Here is a 24,411-nt window from a genome sequence, read left to right on the forward strand (position 1 = left end):
TGTCCTTTACATGAATTAGTTCATTCACTCACAACCTTTACTATCCCCATTGTCCAGCTAAGAAAAGTGAGGTTCAGAGGTTAGCCAATGAGGGACAGAGTCAGGACCTGACTCTGGGCCTGATTCTGAAGCCTGCGTCCTACTCATTCTGACAGTGCCACTCAATGCCATCACTACACTTATATGTGGCACATCCCCTAATAAGCACTGAACTCAAGATGCTGCTTGGCTTGGCTGGCAAGTCCCAGAGTGAAGCTGCTCCATGGGCTTCTGGGCACTCAGAGGCTCAGACAGGGCCTCTGTCCTCCCTCTCACCCCTCCTCTCCCTCCTAACCCTTTAAACCACTCGTTCCATGTCCCAGACTTGCTTTTGTGGGGAATTGACGAGATATTAATGAAACTGGCTAAGGGGTGATCTGTACCAGAGGACCAGCTTTTAAGGGTCTTGTGGGCAAAACCTACTGAACCATCCAAGAGGTGGCAAAAAGGCTGTCCTACAGCACAATCAACCAGGACTTCAAACACTGTTTCTGAAAGCATTCAGTCCAATCAGAGCACTGGAGCAGCCACACAGCTGCACAAGAGATTCAGTCTCCAATGAGCTATTTCCCTGTGCCTCTCGCTTCCAGTCACAGGCCACGCTCCTGAATCCAGCCACTGACAAACTCGTCTCTTTGGCTGAAGGTAGATGGGGCCAGTGTGGATGGGTGAACCTGTTACAGAGAAGCCTCCTCTATAGCACCATACTTCTGGCTACAGAAGGATTAACACATACAAGACTCTTGTCATGACCATTCCTGCAGTTCACATACACATTCCAACAACACAAAAAACAAACGCACAAAACATCTCTAATCAAAAATGTGTAGAAATAGCTGGGCACAGTGGCTCATGCCTGTAATCCCAGAACTTTGGGTGGCCGAGGCAGGCGGATCACTTGAGGTCAGTTTGGGACTAGCCTGGCCAACATGGTGAAACCCTGGCTCTACTAAAAATATAAAAATGAGCCAGGTGTGGTGGCGGGTGCCTGTGATCCCAGCTACTCAGGAGGCTGAGGCAGAATTGCTTGAACCTGGGAGGTGGAGGTTGCAGTGAGCTGAGATTGTGCCACTGCACTCCAGGCTGGGCGACAGAGACCCTTTCTCAAACAACAATAACAACAAAGTGTAGAAATGATGTGGTTAAAATGAATACTTTTTAGTCTGATCAAAAGAGGAATTACTTTTTTACTTGTTGCTGCACTACATTGAAAACAATTTTTCACACAAAACTATTTTGTAAAGTTCAGTAATTTTTGCCACAACAAATTTAGAAGTTTGGACCAGAGTATATTTTATTTTTCTCATAAAAGTTATACCAAAAATATATTTTTTCTTAACTTAAAAATACAGCTTCAAAAAGCAAAATTTGAGTTGTTAGAATTCATTACACATTTTATAAACAGCAGTGAAAGGAAGAAGTCAGCAGAATGGATTCAATTTTTCAATACACAAATGTTCATTTCACAAGCTTGACTTTGTCCTTTAACAACTTAAAGGTAGGGTTCTTGCTGATTTTCTTGTTAAAGATGACCAGGAGCTCCTCTTCGGATCTGTGATGCTCATCTGTCACTGTGTAGTACTGAGCTAAAACCTTCACAAAGAAAAACATCAAATGAGTGTATTTGACCTGGAAAATTATCTTAAAATGTTCTGTCTTTAACCCAGAAATAGAACAACAGGAAAAAATAAAAGAAACCCAGGAGCAAGTGACACCGGCGTGCTCTCCTTGGAAAACCCAGGCAGCAGCCACGTGCAGGGGTTTGGCCATGTGTGAGTCATCCTGAGAAACAAAGTGAAATAAAGGAGAAGAAACCACTGCTCTGGGATAGGCAAAAGAGAGCAAATATCTAGAACAATAATGTCCAAACAATAAAAATTAAATAAATGGAGCCTCTCTTCAAAGTCTTATAAACAAGCCCAAAATCTAGGCACCATCCTGGCTGAGGCTGTGTGGGGCTTTGGAGCAGCTTGAAAATCACTGAGACACACACACAGATTTTCAGTGTTTTAGGTGAAAAAAGAAAAAAACAAACAATTGTACATTTAGAAATCAGTTCTCCCCAGCTGTTAGACATGTGGGTTTGTTCATATGCCATACCTTTTTCCTTAGCTTTTTCATGGTTATTTCATTGTCTGGGGCCTGTTTCAGAATTGCTTTAATAGTTCCCTTCCAGTTGAATTTACCTACAATATAAATAATAATATTTAAGACATTCCGTTTTGTTGTACTACGAGAAGGGTAAAGAAACAACTTCTGCAACACCTATTTGCTTCCCAGGAAATGAGCTAACCCTCTAATGAACCGGACTCCATAGCACCAAGCATCTGTTCAATTCCAATGTCCTAGAAGCACTCACTGCCCTTCAAAGGACTGGCTCTTAGAGTGAGCAGGTGCCCATGTGCTATTGGCATGACAAACTCCTAGATAGAGTTGTATGTAATGAACTCAACACAGATTTCCTAAGCATCCACTAAGATCATGGGGCTGTCCATGCACAGTAGGGAGGACAAAGATGAGCAAAAGCAGCTTGACCTGAAATGAGAGAGAGGACAAGCACCAACTATTACAGAGGAACGAAAAATACTCATCTAGGAGACTTCTGCTTCTGGGAAGATGGAGTGGACACACTTTCCCCTTCCTCCTGCCCACTACAACTGAGAACCCTGAAACTATATAGGCAAGAAACGTAAGAAGACTCTGAAAGGTAGAGACCAGCTGGGACCTCGGGGCCTGCAGAGCAACACGGGGTGAGCTTCTTGCTGCCTGTACCCCAGATCTGGAGTTGAAGAACCCAGCAACCTGAACACCAACAGCACAGACAAAACAGTCCCAACAGAAGCCTGCTCTCTTGGCAAAGGACCGGGAAAGGGCAGCCTAGCAAGACATAAAACTTTTGTATGATAACAACCCTACCACAGCCACACATCACAGAAAAAACGGTGGCTCCACCCCCACCCGCACCAGCAAAAGCCGAGTGGCGAGCCTGAGTTCTCTACCCTCGCAAGGCTGTAATGAGGGACGGTGTCACAGAAGGCCAAGCAGGAATTCAGGGGTCTCATCCACACAGGCCGGTCATGAGGCTGCCCCTGCTGTGATGTCAGTGGAGCCTGCACCAGGAGCCCTGCCCGGCAGGAGCAAGAAGTGGCCATCCTCAGGTGTGGATGGAGGCTGAGTAGAGAGCTTGGACTTCCGCCCCCACCTGACAGCAACAAGGCCGTGCCCCTCCACAACCACCAAAGTCATGTGAGAGAAAGCCAGGTAAAACAGAAAGCGTAAACGGGATCTCACACCTTACAAAAACAACTAACTCAAAATGGATCATGGACTTCAATAAAAAATGTAAGACTAGGAGGCATTGAACATAGACCTGAAATTTGCTGTGAGGATATATCTTAAGTGTTCTCAACACACACACACACGTAAACTATGTGATGTGATAAATGTGTTAATCAGCTTGATTGTAGTGACTATTTCACAATGTACATGTATAATAAAACATTAAGTTGAGCTGGGCATGGTGGCTCATGCTTGTAATCCAGGAATTTTGGGAGGCTGAGGCGGAAGGATTGCTTGAGCCCAGGAGTTCAAGACAGGCCTGGGCAACACTGCAAGACCTCCGTCACAAAATTTTAAAACTTCGCTGGGTGTGGTGGTGTGTACCTGTAGTCCTAACTACTCAGGAAGATTGCTTGAGCTCAGGAAGTTGAGGCTGCAGTGAGTCATGATCACACCAATGCACTCCACCCTGGGCAACAGTGAGACCCTGTCTCGAAAAATAAAAATAAAATACAGTAACACATTAAATTGTACACCTGAACTACATAAAATGTTGATTTGTAAAAAAAAAAAAAAAAAAAAAAAAGTTATGCATTAAGATAATTTAGAAAACAAAAACATCTTTAGGCTCTAGGGCTAGGTAAAGAGTTGTTAGCACAATCCATAAGATAAATTGATAAATTGAACTTTATCAAAATAAAAACCATTTGCCCTAAAAAGACTCTGTTATGATGAAAAAACAAGCAAAAAGACTGAAAAAAAATTTGCAAACTGTTATGTCCCACAAAGGAGTACTATTTAGAATAAATTTAAAAACTAAAATCTCAACAGTTAAAAAAACAACCCCCACAAAAACAACAACCAAAAAAACCCCAAACAACTCAAATTAGAAAATAGGGAAAAAAAATTTAAAAAAAGAGAGCAGACATTTCAACAAAAACATATACAGATAGCAAATACTCACAGAAGAAGACGCTCGACAACGCTAGCCATTAGGGCCACACAGATTCAAACCACAATGAGCGGTTACCACACATCCATCAGAATGGCGAAAATACAACACAGTGGCAACGCCTAATATTGACCATGATGTGGAGAAACTAGATCCCTTACACACTGCTACTGGGAATATAAAATGTGTACAGAGACTCCTGAAACAGCTGGCAGTTTTTTCCTTTTTAAATTTTTGTGGGTACACAGCAGGTATATATGGGGCACGTGAGATATTTTGATAGACATGCAATGTATGATACTTACATCAGAGTAAATGGGGTATCCATCACCTCAAGCATTTATCCTTTTGTGTTACAAACAATACAATTACACTCTAGTTATTTTAAAATGTACAATTAAATTATTATTGACTACAGCTACCCTGTTGTGTTATGAAATACTAGATCTTATTCATTCTATTTTCTTGATACCCATTAACCATCCCCACCTCTCCCACAGCCTCCCACCACCCTTTCCAGTCTCTGGTAACCATCCTTTTACTCTCCATCTCCATGAGTTGGCAACTGTTTTGATTTTTAGATCCCACAAATAAGTGAAAACATGCTATGCTTGTCTTCCTGTGCTTGGCTTATTTCACTTAGCATAATGACTTCCAGTTCCATCCATGTTGCTGCAAACGACAGGATCTCATTCTTTTTATGGCTGAATAGTACTCCGCTGTGTACATGCACCACATTTTCTTTACCCATTCATCTGCTGCTGGACACACAGGTTGCTCCAATCTTGGTTATTGTAAATAGTGCTGCAACAAACACGGGAGTGCAGGTATCTCTTCAACTCAGGGATTTCCTTTCTTCTGAATATATACCCAAACAGTGGGGCTGCTGGATCATACGGGAGCTCTATTCTTAGGTTTCTGAGGAACCTCCAAGTGGTTCTCCATAGTGGTTGTACTAATTTACATTCCCACCAACAGTGTACCAGCGTTCCTTTTTCTCCACATCCTCGCCAGCATTAGTTATTGAGCTGGCGGTTTCTTAGAAAAGAAAGAATATGCAACTACTGTATGACACAGCATTGAACATTCACTTCAGAAAAACTGACTTAGTTCACACAGAAACCTGCACATCAATGTTTACTGCAGCTTTATTCATTAATAACCGAGACCAGAAACCACCCAGGTGTCCCTCCACAGGTGAATGATGAAAGGACTGTGATGCACGCACAGCACGGGATACTCCCCACCAATAAGATGAATATTGGTCAGTTCAGCAACCTGGGTGAATCTCCAGAGAAAAACGCTGAGCGAAGAGTCAATCTCAAAAGGTTACATACTGTATGATTCCATTCATAGAAGATTCTGAGATTCCAGAAATGAAGAACAGATTAGTGATTGCCAGAGGCTAAGGTGGGGGTGACAGGGAAGTGGCTGTGGCTACAAGAGGGCAGCAGGAGGCAGCCTTGCGCAATGGCGATGGAAATGGAAGCGTATCCATGTCAACATCCCGGCTGAGATGCTGTACTACAGTTGTGTAAAGTGTTATCCTGGGTGGCAACAAGGTAAAGGGTACGCGGATACATAAGGACGCCTGAGTCTCCATTATTTCTTACAACTGCATGTGAGTCTACAAGGATCTCAAAACAAAAAATGTAACATCAATAACAAAAATAACCATTCCAGTTGTCCCCCTTGATCTGCAGGGGACAGTTCCCAGACCCCCAGTGGATGCCTGAAATCACAATGGTACTGAACCCCTATATATACTGTCTTTTCCTAAATATTCATGCATGCCTATGACAATGCTCCACTTATAAATGAGGCACAGTAAAAGACTAACAATAACTAATAATAAAATAGAACAATTTTACAATACACTATAATAAAAGTTATGTGAATGTGGTCTCTCTGTGTCTCTCTAAATATCTTATTGTCCTATCCTCACCCTTCTTGTGGTGAAGAAGGCATACAGCAGGACAGCAAGAGATCTCGCCATGCTGCTCAGAACAGCATGCAATGGAAAACTTATCAATTGTTTATTTCTGGAATTTTCCATTCCACAGATATGGGGACACTACTGTTTACTAAGTTGAGAAGGGGGTTTTAAGCTTAGAGATCTAACCCAATGCTGGCAGTCACTGAACTCTGCTAATAAAGCTGCAGGCCCATTTGAGTCTTTGGACCTGTTCTGAACTGCAGGATCCTGGGGGTTGGGGGAGGTGGCAGAGAGATGACGACTTGCCACCTCCCGACAGGTATGAGTGCTTCAGGCCTGAAGAAGCAGGAGAGAAGCTTTGTGTAAGAGACAGCATTTCAGAGGGCCCGTGAAGGCCAGGGACTGGATTCTGAGGTTGAGGATACAAGCAAGGAGACCCCAGAAACAGGCCCAGAGATGGGCAGGGGCACAGTTCAGGGGACTTCTAAGAGAACAATGAAAGGCAGGGGCAAGAGAGTTGGGGAGGAGCGAAAGGGAACAGGGTCTCAGAAAGCTATAGTGTGCTTATTTAAATTTCAAAGATAACATACATTTCCAAACCAGACTGCTTTACTTTTCTCCTTAAAGACAGTGGGTGAGAGGCACTGTAAGACTGACTCACACACCCTAGAGAACTGATTTTACTTTCAAATTCTTATATATACCTCTGGAGGGTAAGACCCTACTAGAAGTGCCCAGATTACACCTTCCTTCCCCAGAAGGGGGCATCTCTCGGCCCCTCTCCCAACCTACAAGGGACCGTGTATTTCTCTCTTCTTTTCTCTCTCTCTCTCTTTTTGAAAGTGGTACGCCCATGGCTCACTACAGCCTCAAACTCCTGAGCTCAAGTGACCCTCCTGCCCCTGCCTCTGAAGTAGCTGGGACTATCAGCGAGAGCCGCTATGCCCAGCTGTGCTCTTCAAATGACAGCAGTGATATACCTTTTGCAGGAGCCTCATCGTCTTCTGGTTCTCCGCCCTCAGGATGCTCTGGGAGCTTCATCTTTTTCTTCTTAGAATCTGTTTCAACTAAGTATTTGGAAAGATTTTTTTTAAAGAAGATTTTGCATTTATGCTAGCAGCTACCATTTAATGAGACCTTATGCGAGCTAGGCAAACTCCACGTATCATCTTATTTCTTCTCCAAGCTGCCCAGCCCCGGTTTATAAAACCCCAGAAGGGTTTTATCCTCCTCCATGCTGGAGATGGGATGAAGGGAGTTGAGAAGTGAGGTCATTTGCCTGGGCAGGGCCCACCTCTGCCTGGCCACAAAGCTTATGCTCGTTCCCTTACTTGGTTCAAAACATAAGGTCTAGCTAGGTGCGGTAGCTCATGCCTGTAATCCCAGCACTTTGGGAGGCCGAGGGGGGCGGATCACCAGAGGTCAGGAGTCTGAGACCAGCCAGGCTAACATGGCGAAACCCCATCTCTACTAAAAATACAAAAATTAGCTGGGTCTGGTGACACACGTCTGTAATCTCAGCTACTCAGGAGGCTGAGACAGAAGAATCGCTTGAACCTGGGAGGTGGAGGTTGCAGTGAGCTGAGATCGTGCCACTGCACTCCAGCCTGGGCAACAGAGCAAGACTCCGTCTCAAAAAAACCAAAAAACAAAAAAACCACACACACACGCACACAAAACGCTAGGTCTAACAGGCTTAAATATCCCAAATTCACAGCTTTCCCGGTTTTCAGATGAATCCTAGAGCGTGAGCTAGCCACTTACCTTCCGAGTGCCTCCGCTTCCTCTTCCCTGCGTCCACGTGTGCCTCTTCCTCACTGGCGCTGTCCTTGTGCTGCTTCTTCTTCTTGCTCCTCTTCCCTGCAGAGCCATTGGCCTCAGGGACTTCCTCCCCACCAGCCTCAAGGTCAGCCTCCTGTCCCTTTTTGCGCTTCTTAGGCTTCTGATTCCTTGAGTTTTCCTGGTGGTTTTCTAACTTTAGTTCTTTCTTTTCTCTTTTCCTTTTCTTCTGCCGTTCTTCCTTTCTTTCTCTTTTATTCTTCTTCACCTCCCCTTGCTGTTCCATGGCGTCTTTCACTTTGGAGGCTGGAACCTTGGTGGAGATTTCTGCATGTGGATTTGCCACTGGGTGGAGTGGCTGTTGATCCTGTTCCTTATTGACTGGTTCCTTATCATTAAGCAAAAGCAAGAAACACATATTCATTTTAAATGTGTAAATAGAGTTGTCACGTTATTGCCTGGGCCTACTACATAAACTATTCAAGAAAAACGGTTGGTTTAATCCCTTATCGTTTTATAACTGTGACCCCCACCAACAGCTAAAATGTAGCAGTAAATATACAAAATGGGAAACCACTTCCCCCAGTCCACACCCCTCTGTCTGCACAGAACAGACATTTTCATTCCACTGGAAAAGTGAAGAGTCCTTATGTCGCTGAAGATAAGACCTTTCATTCCAGCTCACTATTCACCTTTTAGATAAGAGAAGAGTACTTAGGGGTGGTAGAAACCACTGGATGTTATGTGTCTGCAGACCTGGGTTCAAGCTCCAGTTCTATTAATTCCTAGTCAGGTGACTAAGGGCAAGTTATTTATCTTTTCCAAACCTATTTCCTCATCTGTAAAATGAAAGGTAGTAATACCTACCTCACACACGGACGGATGAAACGAGGAAAGATCCGTCATGTGCTTATTAGCATAACACATGCCCAATAAACCAGCCCATTGTGTGTGAAGAGTTTTGTAAATTATCAGCCTTAGAAAATGGTACTGTTATTATCATCATTATTCAGACTGGAAAGTTACCATTAGAAGAATGGTCACCATTCTCACCATTCTTTTTTTTTTTTTTTAATGGGGACAGGGGTCTTGCTTTGTTCTGTTGCACAGGCTGAAATGTAGTGGCACAATCTCAGCTCACTGCAACCTCCAGCTCCCAGACTCAGGCAACACGCCTGCCTCAGACTCCCAAGTAGCTGGGACCACAGGCGCAAGCTATCATAACCGGAAAATTGTTTATTTTCTGTAGAGACGGGGTCACCATTCTTTACGTATGGAGGTGTCTCTCTAATGGTTACCCCTGTTAAATACATTACCTCATTTATGTATTTTTTTTTGAGACAGAGTCTCACTCTGTCACCCAGGCTGGAGTGCAGTGGTGCAATCTCAGCTCACTCCAACCTCCACCTCCCAGATTCAAGTGATTCTCCTGTCTCAGCCTTCTGAGTAGCTGGGATTACAGGCGTGCATCACCACACCTGGCTAATTTTTGTATTTTTAGTAGAGACAGGGTTTCACCATGTTGGCCAGGCTGGTCTTGAACTCCCAACCTCAGGTGATCCGCCCGACCTGGCCTCCCAAAGTGGTAGGATCACAGGTGTGTGCCACAGCGCCAGGCCTTGCATTACCTTATTAAAATCAGCACATAGAGCCTACTTTAAACAGTGACATCAGCAAGTTCAGTCCCATTCCTTCCTGAACTCCCTCCCTGAGCCCCTTTCTCAAGAGATGACCTGGAGCAATTCATTGAACTGCTCCATGTTCCCTGATGCCTCTGGAGGGAAAGAGAGTGGCCAGTGGCTGCTTCCACGTGTGAGAAACCACTGAGCTGATGCACCTGCAGGTGGGGGTTCAAATTCCGTCTCTGTTAGTCTAGCCAAAGGACAGGGTAAGTTACCTACAGTCTTCCTCCTTTGGGAGATTGTGGGTAGCAAGGACTATGTCCTCAAAACCGGACCAAATAAAAAAGGACAAGCTTTCACTAGAGTGCAAGGACTCAGGACTCAGACCTTAAGGCTCGATCCTTGGCTACAAGAGCAGCATTAGAAAATGGATACTGGGGAGGCTGAGGCAGGAGAATCACTTGAACCCGGAAGGTGGAGGTTGCAGTGAGCCAAGATCACGCCACTGCACTCCAGCCTGGGTGACAAGAATGAAACTCTGTCTCAAAAAAAAAAAAAAGAAAACGGATACTGTAGGCCGGGCGCGGTGGCTCATGCTTGTAATCCCAGCACTTTGGGAGGCCGAGGTAGGGAGATCACCTGAGGTCAGGAGTTTGAGACCAGCCTGGCCAACATGGTGAAACCCTGTCTCTACTAAAAATACAACAATTAGCCAGGCGTGGTGGCAAGCGCCTGTAATCCTAGCTACTCGGGGGGCTGGGACAGGAGAATCACTTGAACCCAGGAGGCAGAGGTTGCTGTGAGCCGAGATCGTGCCACTGTACTCCAGCCTGGGTGACAGAGTGAGACTCCGTCTCAAAAGAAAAGAAAATGGATACTGATGTAACCACCTGGTTTTCTCAGTAGCAGTGGCTTAGCAGCATCAGGTTGTCAAGGCTCATGGGGTAAAGGGCAGAGAAGGATTTCAGAAATAGACTTAGGAAGAAGGGAACAAAGAAACTTCACATCTGTCCTACAATTCTGTCGATATCTTCTAGTAAAATATTATTATCATTATGATTTTTTGAGACTGAGTCTCGCTCTATCACCCAGGCTGGAGTGCAGTGGCACAATATCAGCTCACTGCAACCTCCGCCTCCCAGGTTCAAATGATTCTTGTGCCTCAACCTCCCGAGTAGCTGGGATTCCAGGCGCCTGCCACCACACCCAGCTAATTTTTGTATTTTCAGTAAAGACAGGGTTTCACCATGTTGGTCAGGCTGGTCTCGAACTCCTGACCTCAACTGATCTGCCTGCCTCAGCCTCCCAAAGTGCTGGGATTATAGGCATGAGCCACTGTGCCCGCCATAAAATATTATTTTAACCACTGAGAGCCTGAGACCCTGGCTTCCCTTATACACAATCCAGACCAGATTTTCAGCTGGTGCCTTGCCTCTTTGTCTAAACCAACTCCTCGGCCACAGGGAGAGAGGGAGGGAGGCACACATTTACCCATCTGGTAGCTGCTCAATAAATAGGTGAACCAATTCTTCCCTATCTTCTTTTTACCTCATTACACACTCTCCTCAAATGTGGTCTCCTCTGTGATGCCCTGACTCTTTCCTAATCGAGCACCTCCTTCAGTCCTGGCCTCCCAATGCCTCTGGCTTCTTCCCAGTGCTGATCAGGACCTGACATTACACCATGGACCCGCACGTGGTGCCTATCTCCCCCACTAGAACACAGCTCCAACCAGCCAGGACCTTGGCCTAATTACAGTTGCATCCACAGTGATCAGGTGAACTGTGATGGGGTAGAGGACAGAAAAGCATCCGACCTGACATCTGGCAGAGTTACAGGAGGATAAACAACCAAGGTACGGAGGACAAGGCCTCAGGACCCTCTGCTCTGCACTACAAACACAGGGTATGCTGGGAGGGCCGTGGTGCAAAGGCAGAGGTAAGGGATGACAAGCTGCGTTTCGCAGAGCTCAGGGTTTACCAGGGGCTGTTTACTCCTTATTTTATTTAATGTTTAATATGTTCACACTTCAAAAGGGAAACTGGAAAAAACTTTCTAAAACCCTGCAGTTGAAGCAATTTCAAATCTTTGATTCTTAGTTAAAACAGAAATAACCTTAAAAAATAGATGCCACATAAAGGCCAATCTAATGATCGGTTATACGGTTTCAAAGGGCCAATTTGTACATTCTGAAAGAGACAAACGCTAGGTGTACTACCGAGATAAATTTTCATCTTGATGCCCACTTGTTGCCGAAAGTATTCTCTCTACATAAGTGAATCAACTCCCGATAATTTGACAAGAATGAAAGACCAGTGGGGTTCTGACCCCACTGTTTTTTGAAACTGATATTTACACAAAAATAAACAATGTAATCAACAATGTGGCTGAAAGATAGCAAACCAAGATTTTCTACATATATAGTCCACATTTAGGGTCTCTATTCAACCATTTTGACTAACAGGTGGCTGATTTAATTACTTGAAGGGAACTCTCCTTCTACCAGAAGGAAGGCGCTTCAAGCAGACTGCTCATCTACCTTAACCGTAACCTTCAGAGGCCGCTGTGACCCCTCACCCCTTATCCAGAGGAACACCTAGTCACTACGTCCTCACCCTGTTTTATTTTCGCTCATGCACCACCACCTGGGATACTTTAGATTTTTTTGTTCAGGGCCTGGCACAGATCAGGCACTCAGTTAAGTATTAAATAAATGAATGAATATTACTATCCACGTTTTTTTTAGATAAGGAAACTGAGGCTCAGAGGCTAAATAATGTGCCTAAGATCAAACGTCAGGCAAACTGCACAGCAGGGATTTGAACCAGGTCTGTCAGAAATCCAAAGCTCCTGTTCTTTCTTTCCCATGTATCTATCTCCCTGCCTGATTACTAAGCAAATCATTACATACTGGGCTGGCACCAGTATCAAACACTGGGATGAAACACCTTGCTCTTCACAATAAGGAAGTCTCTGCAGTGCATTCAGTTTCTTCCTTTCCATAAATGAAGGCACTAAGAGGTTCTCTAAAAAAGAAGGCTGGGCCAGGTGCGGAGGCTCATGCCTGTAATTCCAGCACTTTGGGAGGCCAACGCAGGCAGGTCACCTGAGGTCAGGAATTCGAGACCAGCCTACTTAACATGGTGAAACTCTGTCGCTGCTAAAAAAAAAAAAAATACAAAAAATTAGCTGGGCATGATGGCTCGTGCCTATAGTCCCAGCTACTTGGGAGGCTGAGACACGAGAATTGCTTGAACCCAGAGGCAGAAGTTGCAGTGAGCCACGATCGCACCACTGCACTGCAGCCTGGGCAACAGAGTAAGACTCCGTCTCAAAAAAATAAAAATAAAAAAGAAGGCTGCCTTGACTTCCAAAAATAAGAAATTCCCATTTCATTATTACTAATTATTTTTGCCACAATGCAAATCTAAAATCAGATCTGACTTACGCTGTTGGAAGCTTCAGAAAAGATATTCCACACCTGGTCCAGAATGGATTCATTATGAACTTTTAAACTGTTCTTCATCCAATTCTGTAAGAAAGAAAAAGAAAAAGAACTATTGATCCCACTTGGACAGGTACACACAAGCTCAGTCACTGATGGGCCACACGGCCCCCTCCATTCAAGAAAGTCAATTCATACCTGAAATTTTGCCTTTTTCCTGGGAACGTTGTCAAAAGCACTAATTTGCTCTAAAAGTTCTCTCACTTTGGGGCTGACGTTGGGTCTCTTTATTAATTCACTAATTTTCTACAAAAAGGGAAGAAAAAAGAAAAACTATTAATAAACAACCAACATGAGTTTCATGAAAGCCAAATGAAAAAGTCCTTGTCATGGCTAAAGCGTTCACGTTTTAAGCCCAGATTCTGTATTTATGTCTATGCTTAAAAATATATAGGTTAACTTCTATTAACATAGTACTGGAGTCCTAGCCAGAGCAGTTAGGCAAGAAAACAAAATAAAAGGCATCCTAATTGCAAAGGATGAAGTAAAATTATCTCTGTTCACAGATGATGTGGTCTTATATGTCAAAAGTCCTAAAGAGTCCACACAAAAATTGTTAGAATAAACAAATCCAGCAAAGTTGCAGGATACAAAATCCACATTCAAAAATCAAGTTGCATTTTATATAACAACCAGAAAGAGAAATTAAGAAAACAATTCCATTTGCAACAGCATCAAAAAGAATAATCAGGAATAAACTTAACTGAAGAGGCAAAAGACTTGTTTACTGAAAACCAAAAAACACTGCTGAAAGAAATTAAAGTAGGCACAAATAAATGAAAAACATTCCGTACTCATGGACTGGGAGACTTAAAGTTGTTAAGATGTTAATACTACCCAAGCAATCTACAGATTCAATACAATTCCTATCAAAATCCAATGTGTGTGTATACATACGTTTTTACAGAAACAGAAAAATCCATCCTAAAATTCACAGGGAATCTCAAAAGATACCAAATAGCCAAAACAATCTTGAAAAGAACAACAAAAATGCAGATCTCATATTTTCTGATTTCAAAACTTATTACAAAGCTGTAATAAGTTTCTGTAGTTTGCTGACCCCTGCTTCAGAGGATTTCATGGAGTGTGACAGCAGCAGAGACAGAACTCACAGACCCATGCACCTCAAGCTTAGGGTCTAGGAACGTCATCTGGTTTTTAGAGAATTACAGAGAGTGCCCAAAAGTGTGGCTGCTGGTCACCAGTGCAAACAGGATTTCATTAGCTTCTCAATCTGCTCTAGTAAGTCCTTTGTGAACAGAAATACCCTCCCAGTAGTATGCTCATTCAGTAAGCTAGTTACTGTCTGAAAAATTCACGTTTCAACTCTATAAATCAAATGGAACGATTACTTTTTATTGGTTTTTAGAAAAACACAGAATTTTCAATAGATGACATCCGTCTTTTCATTATCCCACCTTCCTTTCTGAATCCTTCCCCCTGCTACCTATTCTGTAAATGATCAGTAGCATTCTGAGAGTTATACTTCCCAGTGAATTAGGGAGTCAATGCTTCTGCCATTTCTACTGTGCATGTTTTCATGCTGTTTTAGTTAAGTAGAAAATTCTCTACATTGACGAAAGTATCTTTATTTTGCCTAATTCTAATGACTGGCAGACGTAACAGATTAACATGGCTTGAGTTAGAAAAGCTCCATTATCACTAGAAGCAGGGAGAGATTAGAAGCTTCCATTTAGTTTTACAGCCAAGGGAAAGCTAATGAGAATTCTAAAATTTTTTTTTCAAGAAATTAACAAAACACATGGATTAAAGGTATAATGCACCGCAACTGTTTTAACAGCTAGAAGAATAAAGAACTTTTTTTCTTTCTTTTCTTTTTTTTTGAGACGGAGTCTCACTCTGTCACCCAGTACAATCTCGGCTCACTGCAACCTCTGCCTCCTGGGTTCAAGCGATTCTCCTGCCTCAGCCTCCTGAATAGCTGGGATTACAGGCACCCGCCACTATGCCCAGCTAATTTTTTGTATTTTTAGTAGAGATGGGGTTTCACCACGTTGTCTAGGCAGGTCTTGAACTCCTGACCTCGTGACTCTCCTGCCTTGGCCTCCCAAAGTGCTGGGATTACAGGCGTGAGCCACCATGCCCAGCCAAAGAATTCTTTTTCAAGAGGTTTTAGTTCAACCTGTCTATCCTAGGACATGAGGTTTCCAGAGCTTGTCTGCAGGGATGACACATTTACTCTTAGTCTCTTGGGCTTCCAAAGAAAGCGGAAGCTGTCAGAGGAAGCTACTCAATGAGTTAGAAAGATGTTACCTGAATCCACGCCTGCTGTTTAATGTCGCCTTTGTGGGTTTTACCTTCATAGCCTTTGCCACCATACTTCTGATCTTCACTTATGCATTTCACGTGGTTTTTATAGTCATCGCCCCTTTAAAGTGATCAAAAGTTCTGCCATTAGATTGATACCCAAGTTGGAGGCGCTAATACCAGCATGCTGCCACTATCTTCTGTGGTCTACACTGTATATTTTCACATGTGTCTATCACACAAGCACCCCATCTATTTCACTTATTATGTTTACAGCCTCCTGGTCAGAACCACATCCCCCTTCCTCCAAAGTCGTCAATATAAAACCCATCACCAAACTTTTCCCCCATTTTTATAAACACCTTAAGCTAAATTGATAGGCAGTATTTTTTTTAAGTCATAAGTGTACATATACTGAATAAACAAGAAAATAGTTCTATGCAATAGGGTAGTTTTTTTAAATTATAAAAATCTCAATGTAATAGACAGTCAATAATTAGTTGTAGAATAAATCAAAAACAGATATAAAAAGGCAGCATGAGGTTACCAACAGTTCTGGATCCCTTAGGGTCCTGGGAAAAAATAAAACTAAATTCTCTCTCATATAATCTTTGTAAAGCTCTATGGGGTTCTTCAGGGAAATGTTGGGGACAAGGTCCAGGGCAAAGTCCCCTAATGAAAACTCAATTTTAACCTACTTTATATATCAAGCTTCCTCCTAGGATTACGTCTGAACAGAGGTTAGCAGTTTCCAAAAAAAATCACTGCTCCAGAATGAATTAAAAGAGAGTATTAGCCAGTACCATCCGAATGCCTCAGAGGACACTGGGGCAGATGCAGCCAGAAGCCAGCTTCTCGCCTGGACCTTCTGAGGCTGAAGGGGAATCAACATGAAATTCAAGAGGGGAGCCCTCTGCAAACGACCCACCTGAAGAACCGGTGTCTAAGGCAGGATCTGTCCTGTCCCTCCCCGCTAACTCCTCACATTCACAGAGGCCTCCTCAGTGGAAGTGTCTCCTGACACACCCGTGGGGCCAGGAAGAGCCTCACTTCCACCAGCACCTCTGATTTTCTAGGGAGGACATAGTTTCCTCTGCTACCAGTCATCTGCCCCACTGTGAGCTCATAAATTCACTTTCTGGTTCATAAGTCCATCTCTCCACTGTGATGGGCACGCGATACCCATGGTCTAATGAAACTGGCTCTAAACCCCTGGAGCCATCTTCCACGCAGTTAGTTCCCTGGGTCTGTAAACAGCGGCAATGCAATAGCAACCAGTGTCACCAACTGACTGAACACTCTAATCATCATAATTCCCCTTCCCCTAGTCTTTTCTTTAACATATCCTCAAAAAGCAAATTCTTTCGTAAAGCACATTTCCCCCCACCCCCGAGAAGGGGTTAACTTGCTCTATTGCCCAGGCTGGAGTGCAGTGGTGAAATCTCGGCTCACCGCAACCTCTGCCTCCTGGGTTCAAGCGATTCTCCTGCCTCAGCCTCCCGAGTAGCTGGGATTACAGGCGCCCACCACCACGCCTGACTAATTTTTGTATTTTTAGTAGAGACAGGGTTTCACTATGTTGGCCAGGCTGGTCTTCAACTCCTGACCTCATGAGCCGCCCACCTTGGCCTCCCAAAGTGCTGGGATTACAGGCCTGAGCCACTGCGCCCGGCCTAGTAAAGCACACTTGAAAGAATCACACCAGTTTTAATCAATGGACCATACCAGTTTTTAGTCTTAATTTCGTTCTTCAAATTTGCCACTATTTTTCTAAGCTTTGTGGCGCCAAGGCTTCCAAAACTGATCTGGATTTACTATGGATCTACATGAATTCTGCGAAGCTTACCAGAAATCTTTACCGCAGTCAATGCAAGAAAGGCATTCACAGTTTCTGCAAACAGACACATGCTTTTCCACTTGTATTTTCTTCACTGATTCACCACATGCATTGCATGTAAAAAATACCATTTTTAGGTAAATGGCTAAATATTCTCTATCCAAGACAGGTTTTAAGTCTTGTCCTAAGGAAAAAAAGACAATTATCATTATAAACTGAAACTTCTCATTTCAATAAATGGCTCATGCAGCTAACTTTTCAACCATAATTTCACATGAAAATAACAAAGTTGATTAGCAATCTACATAAAATTCCACCATTCATATAAGTAAAACTAACATTAACAATGAGAATGGCTAACATTTATTGTGTCCTTACCATGTGCCAGGCACTATTCTAGAGGCTTTACATGTATTCACTTATTCAATCCCCGCAGTAACCCTATGAGGGAAGGACTATTATTGTTCAGAATTTATATGAGGTAACTGAGACACAGAGATTACATAACTTGCCCAAGGATGCACGGTTAACAGAACCAGGATTTAAACCTGGCAGATTGGCTCTCAAGATGAAGAGCTTTGAGGGTGTTAAATCTTACTTTCCATAATACCTTAAACTCTCTCTCTGTATATGAAACTTATAGAAGGCATTGCAATTTAGGTGTACACTACAAACTATTTCAGGTCCTCAAATATACTAAGAACACAGCAAGAGGAAAACTGAGTGAAGTTTAGAAAGTGAAGAAGAGGCAATTCTATGGGCACAATTTCTATGGCACTAAAAGCATTCATATCAATATTACTATATATCTACAAAGGTTAAAATGAGGACATGCGCCTCAGCTGTAATGGACAGGGGCCTTCTTCATGTGGCAGCTTGTCAGACAAGTCAGAAAGAAATGGAACCAAGTCCAGGTGTCCCAACTGCTGGGTGCTGAATTACTGGAGTTCACAAACCCAGGTGTCCCGAGCACTGCCCCAAAAAGAAGTATGTCTGCACACGCACATAAACATCATTGTAAAATTTCACAGAAATGCTACCGTGCTCAGGAAAACACAAATTCGTCTAGAAGTGTTAGAGAAGTCACAGTAATTTTCCATACTTACATAATTTTTAATCACTAGATTTTAAAACAGCATTGTGGTTTTACATTATAAGTTTTACAGCAAAAATACTGAGAACTGTTTAACCCAGAGCTTTCTTTCTCATTAGGAAAATAAAGGTGAGGGTCAAGTAAACCGATGCAATTTACTTCAGGGTAGGACTTCATCCAACAAGCTTTCAGTACAAACGATCTACCCTTGGTTTGCAGAGAATTCCCATGCATGAAATCACCGTTGCTCCTCCACCAGCATGTTTTGGATCACTGCCAGTGAGGCCACACCCAAGCAACGACCAAGGTTATTCATGTCCATTCAGCCTTGAATGGAAATGTACATCCTGGCTGCATCTCCAGGGTTCACAAAGGTCCAGCTGGTCTCTTGTGGAGGCCTCTTGCCCTGTGGGACACTATCAGACACCAGCTCAGCTTCTACGCTACATACAAACCACAGACCCCTGATTCCGCGGTCCCAGGCCCCGCTCCTCAGCTCACTATCAGTGTATGTTAGTAAACGGACAGCATGTGGTCAGCTACAACCTAGCACCAAATCCTCAGGAAGGAAAACATGACTACCCTCAATGTGCTGCAGCAACTGTCATCTTCTCAGCTGCTTACTGTAAAGATGTGTGATATTGTCAAGCTCCTGGGAGCTGGAATCACGTTTCTCACGACCCAGCTCCCTCAAAGCTTACCATTCTAAAAAAAGGCAGAGGGATGATCAACATGTCAGGCAACGAGAGCAGCTATCCTGCCTGACAAGGGAGAAGAAAGGCTGGAATAAGAGCCAACACCACATTCTCAAAGAGCATGGAGGTGCACTTTGCTGTAAGAGCAGGAATAACTTATTAGTCACCAAGAAATAGATTGTCATCACAGGCACAAGGTGAAAGCAGCCGTGATATGCCAAATTATCTGCTGAAAAACGTTAAAGCACTTTTCTAATAAGATACAACAACAAAAAACAGTCTCTGAAACTTAGATATGGCTTAGAGCTTGCCAACCTCTGTTGCTGAGGACAATGCTATTTCTTGATGGAGTGGGAGATGGGAGGAAGAAAGGTTTCGACAAGGCTTAAGAGTCAATTGAGAGATTCCTGTCCCAGCAGGAATTAAAGGCCTAGGAAGGAAGCTGGAAACAAAATATATTGACTGAAAGAAGCAGTGAAAGCAGTGATGTTGACAAAAAGATACTCAAGAGTAACTGTGCCAAACATTCTATCTCTCTGGAGATCGGCTACACACTACAGTGTAATTAAGTATCAATTCAGAAGGTGATTAGAATCTGATTACATGTCCAGCTAAAAAATAACTCTCACATCATTTTCATTTGGTCTTTACTTGTTTAAGGCCGAATGGGTGGATTGCACAGGAAGTCAGAACTGTCTCTTCCTGCCTTCCTCCGGATTTTTACACTTCCCATGAAATGGGAACAGCTCTGTGTCCACTTGCTTGGCTAATGAGCTAATGTCTGTAAGGAGCTTACCTCTCCTTTATTCAGAGCCTGGAGGACAGTCCAGCACCTTGATTACACCTCAAACCCAACCTAGCCCCAGGCGAAAATACCTGTAATTTATGCCATAAACACTTGCTTGGGCTTCAAAGAAAAGCTCAAAACCATCAGAAGCTTCAAAGTCAGCCTAACTGCACAGCAGACAGGGTGTCCCAGGTCTTAGTGCAGGCTTAATATTCGTAAGCGTAAATGCTACAAACTTACAAAAAGCCATCAGGTGGAAATTCAGTCCCTCTAATGGAAGACAGCAAACATTGCCTAAAACAAAATGTAAATGCTACAAACTTACAAAAAGCCGTCATGTAGAAATTCAGTCACTCCAATGGAAGACAGCAAACATTGCCTAAAACAAAAAAGTAAAACGGTATTGTTCAAATTCCACAAGACTAGATAAGCATGAAGGAAATTTAATTAAACTTTTTTTTTTTTTTTTTTTTTGAGAAAGGAGTCTCGCTTTGTCGCCCAGGCTGGAGTGCAGTGGTGCATTCTCGGCTCACTGCAAGCTCCGCCTCCCGGGTTCATGCCATTCTCTTGCCTCAGCCTCCCGAGTAGCTGGGATTACAGGCATCCGCCACCACGCCCAGCTAATTTTTTGTATTTTTTAGTAGAGATAGATGGGGTTTCACCGTGTTAGCCAGGATGGTCTCAATCTCCTGACCTCGTGATCCGCCTGCCTCGGCCTCCCAAAGTGCTGGGATTACAGGCGTGAGCCACTGCGCCCGGCCTTAATTAAATTTTAAATGATGTTTTGGCAAGTTTGGATCATTTATGCTTCTGAAATTATGAAAGCTTAAAACTGCATTAAGATTTTGAGGACACCCAGTCTGCCGGGCTCAGATGTGACAGATTTCAACATTTAGCCCTAAGTGTAAAAAGACATCAGTTTTTTCATGGGGCTGGATCTAAATAGAGTCCTCTTTTCCTTCCCTGGCTCCCCAACTCCCTCTGCCCAATGTCCAGTCCCAGCGCAGCCAGAGAGATTCTACATGCTTTCCTTCTGGCCACACGCGCATGTTAAAAGAGAAAGGCAGGCAGAAGGCAGTGTTCTTGGACTGGTTGAGAGCATACTTCGGTTCTTGCTCAGTCACTTTAACTCAATTCGGCAGACATTTCCTGAGTGCTGACACTATCCTATCCACCCAGATACACCTGGGGCCCTCACGCAGGTCCTCTGCGTGTGCTCCTGGCTGCGTCTTCGTCTGTCTGTATGGTCAGTTTACTGAGCTCTCATCACATGCCATACCCATGAAAAAGATGACAGGGTCTGCACCATAGAACACATGATCATTAGCTCTCTACAAAGCCGTGTCCCATTTATGAACACAACTGCCCCCAATACCACTAAGACTGCTATGATCATACTACCTCCATCTGGAGAGAAAACCTAAGGCTCAGGAGGGTAAGTGAACTGCCCGAAGTCACAGTAAGTGGCAGAGGTGGCCTGAAAGACCAGGCAGCAAGCCCAGGCTCCCACCCTGCCTCCATCTTGACCTGCCATGTCCCAACCGTTTGCTTGGTGGTTACTCAGCACCTGGGACCTTGAGGTCCTCATCCAAAGAGAAAAAAAATTAAGGCCTCTATAAGATGACTTTCATGTATAAATATTAGAACCCTAAGTCTTAATTATAAAACCTCTGTGCAGTGGGCAAGGAGACCACCCATGTCACAGGAGACGCTGTCAGGGTCTGGACAGCAAAGCTAGCTGAGGGGCAGCAGCCAGTGGTCAGTAAGGGGCTGGGAACTTGTTAGTCTTCTCTTAACAAGATGGTTGCCAGCTTTTGTTGGACAGGGCCCTGACTCAGGCGTAGAGGATCTGAGCTGGAGCCTACATCTGCTAATGTCAAAAAAGTCATTAAAAACTAAATGACCTCAAAGCACCTTAACTTCCCAGAATCTGTTTATCTGTAAAATGGATCTAATACCTAACTCAAAGCATTGGGTGGAAAGTTAAATAAGACACCAGATATGAAAGCTTCATCCCTGCCCAATTGTAGAAAGGTTTCTCTGTGACCTACTAATTTGCACATCAATGCTATTATACCCAGCCCCCTCCTAAACCCATGCTCCTTTAAATATGACCATCAACCCACCCATTTATGTTCATAAATTCACTCCAACCTTCTCTGGCTCCTCACCCCATGGCTGCCTACTCTACCAAGTTCCCTGATAACATGCCCTTAGGTTTGGTTCTGAGATTGGAATGATTTTTTTTAAATCTTCTTCCCTCTACATTTTTGTATTACTTATTAAATTTTTTTTCTTTTTTTTTTTTTTTGAGACGGAGTCTCACTCTGTTGCCCAGGCTGGAGTACAATGGCGTAATCTCGGCTCACTGCAACCTTTGCCTCCCAGGTTCAAGTGATTCTCCGGCCTCAGCCTCCCCAGTAGCTGGGATTACAGACACATGCCACCATGCCCGGCTAATTTTTGTATTTTTAGTAGAGACGGAGTTTCACCATGTTGGCCAGGCTGGTTGTGAACTCTTGACCTCAGGTGATCCACCCTCCTCGGCCTCCCAAAGTGCTCGGATGACAGGCACGGGCCACTGCACTTGGCCTTGACTATTCTTAAAATATTCTTGCATGCACATACAGACACTGACCTACACATCATTACCACCACCACTGAAACAGCCCACCTGAGGGGCCTAGCTGGCAACCCCAGGATATCCCCCACTGAACACTGTGACCCTGAGCATGCCACTGCCTCTATAAACTTCAAGTTATCTCATCTGTGAAACAAGAAGTCAGGCCAACTTGACAAGACTCAAGCCCCTTCCACGGGTAGCATTCTGAGAAACCATGGGTATGGTGCAAGAGAAGGACAGACAAACATACTCTGTCCACCATCCTGCCTAAACCTTTGTGTATGAGGCTGACAAGGGTTACAATGGGTGACATTCACAAGGAGAGAATCTCTCCCTTGTTCCTTGCAAAAGCCCTGGGAAGTAGGTGCACCTATCTTCACTAAACAGATGAGCAAACTGAGGCACAGAAGCCATTTCTCTCTGCCTCGTACCCCACCCACGGCATCACCAGCACTGTTTTAAACACCATCCCTTCACTCGAGTAACTACCATGTGTCAGGCACTATGCTAGACCCTGGGAGCCTCGGGCACAGTGTAAGTCCCAAGTGGGCCCTCTCTGCTAGAAATCAGGGTTGCAAATACAGACCCCACCTCATCCTCCTCCCTCTCTCCTCAGAGGTAGGTGCTGCAGAGAATCCTAACATTCATGGAGCACCCAAGCCCTCTCATAGGAGGTTAACACATTTCTACTCATATAATCCTCATCACAGTTCTCCCAGTTAGGTTCTATATGTTATGACAGATGAGGAAACTGAGGCGCAAAGAGGTTAAAAAACTTACACCAGGTCATTCCACATCCAGGTAGTGGCAACCCAGATTCACACGCAGTAGTTATTCTGATCCTAAGTATGCGCTCTGGACCGCTACATCCTAAGGCCTCCTCTTTAGGGACTGATCTCCCAAGGCTCAGAGAAGAGCCCTGTCTCCAACATGCAGCAAGCCTGAAGCCCAGTCGGGCGGTGACCAACCGTCCTGGTTTGGCCAGGCCCGAGGGAGTTCCCAGGACGCGGGACCTTAAGTTTTAAAACTAAAACGAGTTGGTCACCCTAAGTCCAGGACTCCTGCCACTTCCCCAGAGCAGGAGTGAGATCTGAATGGAACTCCTTCCTCCATGCGTAACCCAGAGGGGCTGACGGTGGAAATCCCGTCCCTCCCCTACTCACTCTCTGAGCCCCAGCCTCCCAGGTCGGACCTCTGGGCCACCACCCCTCACCTCTCAGCCAGCGCCCGCCAACGGTTTCAACCGGCCGCGGGGAGCACGTGGACTCGCCGCCGCCAGCCCAGCGCCGCAGCTACCCGCCTCTCAGGCTTCGCGGTGCAGAATTCGCTTCCGAACCACCCAGCGCGCCTGCGCACCGCGGCCACGCCCCCCCAGTGGAAGTGACGCCAACGGAAGCAGGAAGGCGGTTCCGGCAAGCCAAGGGGGCGTTGTCGGGATGATTCCGCGGCCAGCGGATCGCTGCGAGTGGCCTTGAAGGCCGCTGCTGCAGGTGAAGAGTAGGCGGCGGGGCAGAGAGCGGCCTCCGAGGGTAAGGTGGCCGGCCTTGCGAAGGCGTGCGGGGCTGGCGCTGGTGGGAATGGCCCGGAAGGGAAGGGAGGCCGGGCGCCCGAAGGTGGCCCAGAAGGGCATGGACCCACCGCTCCTTCCCGTCTCGGGGCACTCGAGGATACCCGGGGGGTTGGCGGCTCCTGCGAGAGTCAGCGAGCATTTGCTCTGTGCCGGGCATCACAGGGGACGCGGACTGAGACCCAGACGGCCAGGTTCCGGGCCTGGGAGCCGGGCCTTCTCCCTGGTGCAGCTCCCTCGGCCTGGAAACCCCACTCGCGCCCTCTCATCTCCAGGCTTTGCCCGCTGGAAGCCAGCCCGGCCCGCCTCCGCCCCGCGCTGCCCATCTCTCGGCTTCTGTTTCCTTCCACGCTGTAGTTGAGAGTAGCGCTTAAGACGACAGAGCCCACAGCCTAGCTCAGTTTCATTACGGTGTGGCCTCTTTGTGCC

At 44.9% G+C, this 24,411-nt stretch overlaps 2 protein-coding genes across 5 annotated transcripts in view; one reads left to right on the plus strand and one right to left on the minus strand.

Annotated features, from left to right (window-relative positions):
- Positions 1 to 1,307: 1,307 nt before the first annotated feature.
- Positions 1,308 to 23,825, minus strand: LYAR (Ly1 antibody reactive). 4 transcript variants are annotated; one of them, XM_003816483.5, is made up of 10 exons: positions 23,629 to 23,825; positions 20,118 to 20,171; positions 17,227 to 17,401; positions 15,387 to 15,501; positions 13,251 to 13,358; positions 13,056 to 13,139; positions 7,971 to 8,373; positions 7,187 to 7,273; positions 2,140 to 2,225; positions 1,308 to 1,632 (listed from the first exon to the last, which is right to left on the minus strand). In XM_003816483.5, exons 3-10 carry the CDS (start codon positions 17,346 to 17,348, stop codon positions 1,498 to 1,500), a joined length of 1,140 nt encoding a protein of 379 aa, XP_003816531.1. In that variant the 5' UTR covers positions 17,349 to 17,401; positions 20,118 to 20,171; positions 23,629 to 23,825; the 3' UTR covers positions 1,308 to 1,497. The 4 variants fall into 4 exon arrangements, with proteins under 4 accessions (XP_003816531.1, XP_054967142.1, XP_034807858.1 ...); XM_055111167.2 differs by having other exon boundaries at positions 23,196 to 23,749; XM_034951967.3 differs by lacking the exon at positions 20,118 to 20,171 and having other exon boundaries at positions 23,629 to 23,797.
- ZBTB49 (zinc finger and BTB domain containing 49) overlaps positions 23,813 to 24,411 on the plus strand; it is a 31,483-nt gene continuing 30,884 nt past the window's right edge. Inside the window, exon 1 of the mRNA XM_003816482.3 lies at positions 23,813 to 23,944. The gene's annotated coding sequence lies outside the window, so the exon portion shown is untranslated. The remainder of the gene's footprint in view (positions 23,945 to 24,411) is intronic.

Source organism: Pan paniscus, chromosome 3, assembly GCF_029289425.2.
Source record: "Pan paniscus chromosome 3, NHGRI_mPanPan1-v2.0_pri, whole genome shotgun sequence".
In the NCBI taxonomy this organism is placed as follows: Eukaryota; Metazoa; Chordata; class Mammalia; order Primates; family Hominidae; genus Pan; species Pan paniscus.

Excerpts from the sequence above, each read along its gene's own strand:
- LYAR (XM_003816483.5), bottom strand. The coding sequence starts at position 17,348 with ATGGTATTTTTTACATGCAATGCATGTGGTGAATCAGTGAAGAAAATA. Across the intron at positions 13,359-15,386 it reads AACAGCAGGCGTGGATTCAG|AAAATTAGTGAATTAATAAA; the intron begins GTAACATCTTTC and ends CCCTTTTTGTAG. Across the intron at positions 8,374-13,055 it reads TTTCTGAAGCTTCCAACAGC|GAACCAGTCAATAAGGAACA; the intron begins GTAAGTCAGATC and ends CTTAATGATAAG.